Consider the following 10,694-nt stretch of genomic DNA (forward strand, 5'->3'; position numbering starts at 1 on the left):
CGTTTATAGACCACGGTCTGGTCGTACTATTCTATATAATTAAATTAATTATATATTATTTAATGTATCAAGTTATATTAATTCACATGGGATGTATGCATTATTATTCAGTTATATATGTTAATATAAGTCGTTCTGTCAGTCTCTTACCTATCACGATGCATAGTATTTTTATACTGCCTTTTAGATTATTAATGTATTAATAATATAGAATAGTACGACCATACCGCGGTCTGTAAAGGGCAAAACAAATGATGCAACATGATATGTGGACATAGGATTTAACAAATGATAAAATCATGGTTTTAATTTATCTTAAATGTATGTTCACACCACATGCATGATACTCATGCAGTTTTTAAATTTGTTATTGTGGCGGAAAAGATGGGGTTAACTTCTTGGGGTTAATCCCCAGGTGGAGCGACTCCACATCTTCCTCCATAAAAAGGATTCACAAATGTTTGTTTCTTGTATGACTAAGGCCACATACTGTGGCCGAAACGCGTCACCTGTTCACCATTTTGGCTGATTACTGAATAAAAGATACGTATTGCAACCAGACTGACTGGACATTGTCTACTTCTTGCCTAATCAATTTGAGTACAAAATTGTATAATTAGCAAGACTAGTGATACAAACAAGGATAGAAATCTCTATATACAAGAAAATGTACATATTATATACCAGAAGATGCCCAGATTATACCAGCATGGTCCATATAACTATATACAGGAGACATCCAAGATCACAGCACGAACAAGGCAATGTCAGCCAGGGACAGTAGATGGCAGATGACAATTGTAACGCTGCCCACAGGAGTATACTCCCGTATGTAAACAAGTGCACTTTTCATGACATGCATGGGGCGGCACACAAGAACATCATGAAAAGTGCACTTATTCACAAACAGGAGTATACTTCTGTGGGCAGCAATACAAATTGATGTCATGCCATCACCCGAATTGTCCTCAAGTCTCAAAGAACACTGGCGATGTCGCGAAGGCTCACTGTGGGTTACATGGAGGATCACCATACAAGCCGACCATCAGCTTCTGATATACAAAGTCACAGTGTTACACATCCATGGATGTAATCATAAAGGGGACATAATAAATGGGCATAAAATAACCTAATAGCATCTTGGTGCTGTATAAAGGCTGCAGTGACGTTTTATTCATACATATTAGTGTTTCCTATATAGGGTCTGACATGATACTTTTTACACAAAGTAATGGACTCCAGTGTAAAAACTTGACTATTGGCCATGGGTGAAAGCTCAGAACACTTTTTCTATTGACATACAGACCAATCTTGAGGAATCTTGAAGTTGTATTAGCGTATGAAGAAATGGTAAAGAGCTATCTTTTGCAAACATATTGTCAATAAAGCAGAACCTTTGAAACCATTGAGATGTGTAAATATGTTGCTCCTCGAAACCCATCATATAGATGTTTGTGTAGGTTGGGGTTATGTTAGACCCCATGGCTGTTCCTCTGTTCTTGACATAGAAGTCATCTCTAAACAGAAAATAGTTCTGTCTGAGGATGACCTCTAATACAGATAGGTCTGTATGCAAGAAAAAATTTTTTACCACCTGTGTGAAATCTGTGGTGTCTTATGTGTGAAAAATGGTCCAGGGGGGAAGACTCTCTAGGTTCTTTTGAATTTTTGGAAGGCAGTACATTACTGGTGTCCTAGGGTGTTTCTGTATCCAAATCTCTATCACCTGTTCAGTTATAGGTCTAGTCACAATATCACAAATCTTTTCCTGTATACAATTTAAAGGGTCTTTATCCAATTTTTGGTACATCAAGCCATCTGATAACGCTCTGCAGATTTCATTTAGATAAAGTTAGGTGTTCTAGACAACAATGGCACCCTCATTTATCGGCGGCCTTATTTATGATATCACTATTCTTTTGTAGTTTGTGCAATGTTTCACGCCCCCTCCCATAGGCTTGCATTGAGGGGCGGAGCGTGATGCCACACGGGGGCGGAGGCGTGACGTCACACACCGCCAGCCCCGTGGTCGCCAGTAATCAGACCCGGAGCCAACATGCTCCGGGGACTGATTTTACCTGGGGTGCTGCGTGCAAGATTACAGGGGTCCCCAGCGGCGGGACCCCCGCGACCAGGCATCTTATCCCCTATCCTTTGGATAGGGGATAAGATGTCAAACGCTGGAGTACCCCTTTAAATTATGCCATCTCATGGTTTTACTTTCACTTTGTATATGTAACGTCTCAATCTCCTTTAAATGGGCGCTGACGTATTCAAAAACGTTTTATATGCTCTACATCTTGGCAAAACATTAACCTTTCTTAATCCCTTTAGGACTCAGGGTTTTTCCATTTTTGCACTCTCTTTTTTTTCCTCCTCACCTTCTAAAAATCGCCTACAGTTTTCCACCAACAGACGTATATGAGGGCTTGTTTTATGCGCTATTTTACATTGTAATGACATCAGTCATTTAACCACAAAATTTACGGCAAAAAAATAAAAAAATATTTGTGGGACAAAATTAAAAAAACAAAACGCCATTTTGTCATTTTTAGTGGCTTCCGTTTTATGCAGTGCACTTTTTGGTATAAATGACATCTTTTCTTTATTGCAATGATACCCAACTTCTATAAGTTTGATTTTGTTTTACTTCTGTTAAAAAAATTATAACTTTGTGCACGAAAATTAGTACATTTAAAGGGGTACTCCACTGCTAGACATCTTATCCCCTATCGAAAGGATAGGGGATAAGATGTCTGATCGCAGCCCCCCGCATTCTCCCGCAGCACCGGGCGTTCTAAACAAACGCCGGGTTCCTGTGGCAGTGGTTGTGACGTCACGACCAAGCCCCCCTCGTGATGTCACGACCACAACCCCCTCCATTCATGTCTATGGGAGGGGCGTGTCGATAGCCATAAATTGAGGGGGTGTGGCGTGACGTCAAGATCACGCCCTCTGTCTCAGAGCGTTCTGAACAAAATATACTCCTTTAAAATTGTCCTCTTCTGACCCCTATAACTTTTTTATTTTTCCACGAGGATGTGTGAGGGCTCATTTTTTTGTGCCATGATCTGTAGTTTTTATTGGTACCAGTTTTGTTTTGATGGGATTTGTTGATCGCTTTTTATAAATTTTTTTTAGGGTATACAAAATGACCAAAAATATGCAATTTTGGACTGGTATTTTTTTTACGTATATGCCATTGACCGTGTGCTTTAATTAACGTTACATAGTTCCATAGTTAGTACGGTCGAAAAAAGACATATGTCCATCAAGTTCAACCAGGGAATTAAGGGGTAGGGGTGTGGCGCGATATTGGGGAAGGGATGGGATTTTATATTTCTTCATAAGCATTAATGTTATTTTGTTCCATGAATGTATCTAATCCTGTTTTAAAGCTGTTAATTGTTCCTGCTGTGGCCAGTTCCTGAGGTAGATCGTTGCATAAATTCACAGTCCTCACGGTAAAGAAGGCGTGTCGCCCCTTGAGACTAAACTTTTTCTTCTCCAGACGGAGGGAGTTCCCCCCTCGTCCTTTGGGAGGGTTTAACCTGGAACAGTTTTTCTCCATATTTTTTGTATGGGCCATTAATATACTTATATACGTTTATCATATCCCCCCTTAAACGTCTCTTCTCAAGACTAAACAATTGTAACTCCTTTAATCGCTCCTCATAGCTAAGATGTTCCATGCCCCATATTAGTTTAGTCGCGCGTCTCTGCACCCTTTCCAACTCTGCAGTGTCCCTTTTATGGACAGGTGCCCAAAACTGAACAGCATATTCCAGGTGAGGCCGTACCAATGCTTTATAAAGGGGGAGTATTATGTCCCTGTCCCTTGAGTCCATGCCTCTTTTTATACATGACAATATCCTGCCGGCTTTGGAAGCAGCAGCCTGACATTGCATGCTATTCTGTAGTCTGTGATCTACAAGTCACCCAGATCCTTCTCTACCAGTGACTCTGCCAGTTTAATCCCCCCTAAGACATACGATGCATGCAGGTTATTAGTACCCAGATGTATAACTTTACATTTAGCCACATTGAACCTCATTTGCCAGGTGGATGCCCAGACACTTAGTCTATCCAAGTCATCTTGTAACTTATGCACATCCTCTATAGACTGTACCGTGCTACAAAGCTTGGTGTCATCTGCAAAGATAGAAACAGAGCTGTTAATACCATCCTCTATATCATTGATAAATAAATTAAACAACAGCGGGCACAGTACTGAACCTTGGGGTCACCACTAAAAACCGGGGACCAATCAGAGTATGAATCATTGACCACCACTCTCTGGGTACGATCCATGAGCCAGTGTTCAATCCAGTTACAAACTAAAATTTCCAAACCCAAAGACCTTAACTTACCTGTCAGACGTCTATGAGGGACAGTATCAAACGCTTTAGCAAAATCCAGAAACACTATATCCACAGCCATTCCTATATATCCAAAGCCCCCCTCTATATACACAGCCCCACTCTATATACACAGCCCCCCTCTATATACACAGCCCCCCTCTATATCCACAGCCATTCCTCTGTCAAGGCTTCTACTCACCTCTTCATAAAAGCAAATTAGATTGGTTTGACAACTTCTATCCTTAGTAAACCCATGCTGGCTATCACTTATAATACTATTATCCCCTATGTATTCCTGTATGTAATCCCTTATAAGTCCTTCAAACAATTTACCCACAATGCACGTTAAACTTACCGGTCTATAGTTTCCTGGGGAAGACCTAGAGCCCTTTTTGAAGATTGGCACCACATTAGCCTTGCGCCAGTCCCTTGGCACAATACCAGACACTAGAGAATCTCTAAATATCATGAACAGGGGTACAGATATTACTGAACTTACCTCTCTAAGAACTCTTGGGTGTAATCCATCCGGCCCTGGGGATTTGCTTACATTTATATCACTTAACTTACCTTGTACCATCTCTACATTAAGCCAGTTCAGTACATTACATGATGTGTTACCAGCACTGACCTGTACATGATGTGTTACCAGCACTGACCTGGCCAATGTCAGCTCCTTTTTCCATAGTGTATACAGAACTAAAGAACCCATTCAGTAGCTCCGCCTTCTCTTGATCGCCTGTGACAACCTCCCCATTATCATTATTAAGGGGTCCTACATGCTCTGTCCTTGGTTTTTTTGCATTTATATATCTAAAAATATATTTAGGATTAGTTTTGCTTTCTTTGGCCACCTGTCTCTCATTTTGAATTTTTGCTGTTTTTATTACATTTTTACAGATTTTATTAAGCTCTTTGTACTGTTTAAATGTTATCGCTGAACCATCAGATTTGTATTTTTTGAATGCAATTTTTTTGTTGTTTATTGCTCTTTTAACATCATGTGTCAGCCATGTAGGATTTAGTTTTAATGGTTTATCCCCTTAAGGACTCAGCCCATTTTGGCCTTAAGGACTCAGACAATTAAATTTTTACGTTTTCATTTTTTTCCTCTTCGCCTTCTAAAAATCATAACTCTTTTATATTTTCATCCACAGACTAGTATGAGGGCTTGTTTTTTGCGCGCCCAGTTGTCCTTTGTAATGACATCACTCATTATATCATAAAATGTATGGCGCAACCAAAAAACACTATTTTTGTGGGGAAATTAAAACGAAAAACGCAATTTTGCTAATTTTTAAAGGTTTCGTTTTCACGCCGTACAATTTATGGTAAAAATGACATGTGTTCTTTATTCTGAGGGTCAATACGGTTAAAATGATACCCATGATTACGTACTTTTATATTATTGTTGCGCTTAAAAAAAATCACAAACTTTTTAACCAAATTAGTACGTTTATAATCCCTTTATTTTGATGACCTCTAACTTTTTTATTTTTCCGTATAAGCGGCGGTATGGGGGCTCATTTTTTGCGCCATGATCTGTACTTTTTTTTGATACCACATTTGCATATGAAAAACTTTTAATTAATTTTTTAGAATTTTTTTTTTAATAAAATGTATTACCAAAGTAGGAATTTTGGACTTTTTTTTTTTCGTTCACGTCGTTCACCGTACGGGATCATTAACATTTTATTTTAATAGTTCGGACATTTACGCACGCGGCGATACCAAATAGGTCTATAAAAAAAATTTTTACGCTTTTTGGGGGTAAAATAGGAAAAAACGGACGTTTTACTTTTTTATTGGGGGAGGGGATTTTTCACTTTTTTTTTACTTTTACTTTTACATTTTTCTACAATTTTTTTTTTACACTTGAATATTCCCCATAGGGGACTATTCATAGCAATACCATGATTGCTAATACTGATCTGTTCTATGTATAGGACATAGAACAGATCAGTATTATCGGTGATCTTCTGCTCTGGTCTACTCGATCTCAGACCAGAGCAGGAGATGCCGGGAGCCGGACGGAGGAAGGAGAGGGGACCTCCGTGCGGCGTTATGAATGATCGGATCCCCGCAGCAGCGCTGCGGGCGATCCGATCATTCATTCAAATCGCGAACTGCCGCAGATGCCGGGATCTGTATTGATCCCGGCACCTGAGGGGTTAATGGCGGACGCCCGCGAGATCGCGGGCGTCGGCCATTGCCGGCGGGTCCCTGGCTGCGATCAGCAGCCGGGATCAGCCGCGCATGACACGGGCATCGCTCCGATGCCCGCGGTTATGCATAGGACGTAAATGTACGTCCTGGTGCGTTAAGTACCACCTCACCAGGACGTACATTTACGTCCTGCGTCCTTAAGGGGTTATATTTGTTCCCCTTTGGTATATATTTAGATGTATAGTTATTTAGAGTTGATTTAAAGATGTCCCATTTACCTTCTGTATCAGTATTTGACAACACCTCCCCCCAGTCTATGTCCTGTAGTGCAGCCCTCAGCCCAGGGAAATTTGCCTTTTTAAAGTTATATGTTTTTGCCTTCCCCGCCTGTCTTTGTTTTCTACATTTTAAGTCAAAAGTAACTATATTGTGGTCGCTATTACCAAGGTTTTCCCGCACAGTTACATTACCAATGTTATATTTTTATACCACATATGTTTATTTTTGTTTACATTTTTTTTATGAGAAAAGGGGGGTGATTCAAACTTTTATTAGGGAAGGGGTTTATTCACATTTATCAATTTTTTTTACACCATTTTTTAGTCCCCATAGGGGACTATTACATGCAATCCTTGGATTGCATACACGGTTCAATGATATGTCATAGCATAGCATTGATCAGTGTTATTGGTGCTCGATTGCTCCAGGCTGCTGAGGCTTCCTTGAGCATCAGAGCACCGATAGGATGGCATTAGACACAAGTCCCAGCTCCTGGGCCTGCGTCATAGAAAAGGAGGAGGCGCAGGTTGTACATGTACGCCCTATGTCCTTAAGAGGTTAAATACTTTATAAGAATTTTCACCTTTTTAGATAACTTTTTAGATAACTTTTTTAGATAAATCATGGCTGATTAAAAACATACCAATAGGGCTACCCATACCATTCAGAACATTATCCTGCCCGGGGGGGGGGGGGGGGGGGGGGGAATACACTTGATTCAATCCCATTATGGGTGGAGTGTAAAAGCTCTTATTGAATAAACCCACTGATTTCAAAGATAATGCTAGCTTTTCTTTTGCATACTGATCGAATGCAATTTTATTAAAAAATTAGTTAAATTCACGATAGTAGTAGTCACAAGAGTTCCAAGGTAACTAACCGTCTTGATTCCATATCCCACTTTTTGCAGAAAAGTTCCACAAATAGAGTGCTCAAAAAGTCTGCCTCTTTCTGGACGGTGTTCAGAATATTGTAAGCATAGAAAAGGTGTTAGGGGTAATGTCACCTGACGTGTCTATAGTCGTTGGTGTAGACATTGTTTTAGCAGATCTGGGTCAACTCTGCACATCTTCAAATGGCAACCACACAATGCAAATGTTTGAAGACAGCACCAGGGTCCAGCCTTTATGCAAGTGGTCATCCAGCACGAACAAGGCTTCAGATCATGAAGAAAACTAAAGTTTATTTATCCGCTTACAGATGCAACATTTCGGCAACAACAGCCTTTATCAAGCATAGTGTAAATCACACTACAGAGATATATGTACACCTCATTAAGTGCCATGTGAAAAAACTTTGCCCAGTCACCAGCGGCTTTCTGAAACATTAATTTCTCTAGACGTTTCAGAATAAATCATAAAGTGTTGGGAAAGTGCTGTCAGTTCCAAAGCAGTCTACCATTCGGGCAGCATGCAGCCTCTAATTGGTTTCCTTTAAAGGTGTTGTCCCACCAATAAATCTTATCCCAGCGGTCAGACCCCCAGCTGGATTTTATAGTATACTGTGATTACACTGTCTTTCTATTGCACTGTGCTTATGGTTGTGTGTAATAGGAGGATATGTACATTGTGTAGCATTTTAATGAATGGTTTTAATGATCTCCCCACAAAATAATGAAACATTTGCTGATCCTTCCAATTTTGGCAGCATGAGCTTGTGGGGCCCCCTAACTTAACCCTGAGAGAAGAATCGGGCATGTATGTTTTGGAAGAGATAAGCCGCCACCAGTTATCTTACCTCCCCTCTCCCCATTGAAAACAAATAACAAGGACAGACAACTTCCTTTTATGAGCTATTAAAGTGTACAGACACCTTAAGGGATAAAAGGAGAAATGCAGCCTAAAACTTTTAAGTTTCCCTGTGCCCGGGCTGCAAAAACAAAAAATACAAACTTTATCTCACCTCCCTCAGTTCCCCCGTTGCACCGGTATCGGCGTCCCGTTCCTCCATTGATGCTGGGCTCCCTGCTTCTTATCCTCGGAACGTCACACTGTGGTCAGCGTATCGCCGGCCGCAGCCATGTCCCACCTCAGCCGGTAATAGGCTGAGCGCACTGTCATGTAAGGAGCTCGGGCCATCTCTTTACATGACAGTGTGCTCAGCCTATCACCGGCCGAGGCGGGACATCGCTGCAACCGGCGATATGCTGACCGCAGCGTCACGTTCTGAGACTATGAAGCAGGGAGCAGAGCATCACCGGAGAAACAGGACGCCAATACGGGCGCAACAGGGGAACATAGGAAGGTGAGTTAAAGTTTGTCTTTTTAGTTTTTGCTGCCCGGGCACAGGGAAATTTTTAAAGTTTTGGGCCGCATTTCTCCTTTAAGACCTGAGGAATGTGAAGGCCAAGGAAGCAAGAAAAAATTCTATGTCTTGGAATCTATGACTATCTGACCATAGTGGATGGTGTATTGTGCTTCTCCTTCTGCCATAGGATAAATAGCAGACATGAAAGAATGAACTTGGTAAACTGCTATGTTAAGATAAGCCTTGGGGTATGTTCACACCAAGGAAATGGTGAGGTAAATTTACTCACTGAAATCTTCTTTCTGATCCATGGTAAAATGAAGGAAAAATAAAGCAGAATTTGGCACGGAAATTTAAAGCCCTATAAATTTATGGAATTTTACTCAGATTTTAGTGGAAGAATAGACATGTCAAATGGAAATTTCCATGCAGAATGACTGTGCGAATAGAACCCATTAACATCAATTAAAGTCTAATTCACCGTGGAAGCAGCATCACATTCCTCTTGGTTGCCACCTGAATTTCCTCACTGTGAACTAGCCCGTTCTATCTAAATGTCCATCCACAGGTCTCAGATGACCTAGGGTGCACTCAGAAAACATTCCCAACCAGGGGTCTCTAATAAAGTGTCCAATCTGTGTATTTTTACAAAATGACAAATTTTATGCTGTGAGCACACGCTGCAGTTCGGTTTCAATCCTTTCCCCAAGTTCTAAAATCTTGGCTTAAATGTAGTCGATTTACCACGATTTCGGTAAAATCACTTAAAAACCATGTTAATGTGACATAACTGCAATGTAGGAATCTACCCTTAGGTTCACACCATGATTTGGCCTCCAAAACAGGGATATATTGGGAAACTGTCAAAATGACACTGACGTATCCATGTTCGGATAGGCACGGAGGCCCATTCATTTCAATGGCCTGAGTGTAATCAGCTAGTCACTACGTTCAGGTTCATTTTTCAAATGTATTCAAGTTTTCTCACTGAAAAGTGCTGCAAGCCATACTTGCCAGTCTGAGCCAAATCTTGGATATGCTTGGAAAATGATCCGAATGTAATCACTAGCTTACTACAGGCCATCGAATTAAATAGGACCAGTGCTTGTCCGAGGTCGGCGTGTCATTTGGACAGTTTCCCAACATATCCGTTCTTCTGAGGTGCACAATGTGGTGTGAACCTAGCCTAACTAGTTAAAAAAAAAAAAAAACTATACATATTTAATATTGTTGTGTTCGAACTAAGCTGCAGAAAAATATCGACTTATTTTTACCACAAGGTGGTCTCGTAGTTGGTTGAACAGTATACCTCACTTCATTTGCTATGTATTCCAACAGAGTGAGTAGCTCAGTAAATTATTAATCTAGCCTAAACCTCTGAATAATAACAGACCTCACGTATGGGCTTCGTTTTCTTATTTGTTGAAGTCTACATGCCCTTTCTTCAGATTATTCAGCTCATCTTGCCAGACATTTTTTTTTAACTATTTGTTCATGGGCAAGAGGCATTGTTCTCTCTTAACTCACAACTGTCTCTTAGCCAGGGCTCGACAAATCCCAGGTGCCAAGTCGTCATCGCGATGGAAAATGTAATCCTGCCACCTAGGTGTTTGTCAAGGTGTTGGTCTTAAAGGGGTATTC

The 10,694-nt window shown here is 40.6% G+C and overlaps 1 protein-coding gene across 1 annotated transcript in view; it reads left to right on the forward strand.

Moving 5' to 3' along the window:
• The first annotated feature begins 7,272 nt into the window (after positions 1-7,272).
• Positions 7,273-10,694, forward strand: part of IL17RA (interleukin 17 receptor A) — a 23,243-nt gene continuing 19,821 nt past the window's right edge. The window contains 1 exon segment of the mRNA XM_056569946.1: positions 7,273-7,363. Coding sequence (XP_056425921.1) covers positions 7,273-7,363 — 91 coding nt within the window.

This window comes from Hyla sarda, chromosome 4, assembly GCF_029499605.1.
Source record: "Hyla sarda isolate aHylSar1 chromosome 4, aHylSar1.hap1, whole genome shotgun sequence".
Classification (NCBI taxonomy): Eukaryota; Metazoa; Chordata; class Amphibia; order Anura; family Hylidae; genus Hyla; species Hyla sarda.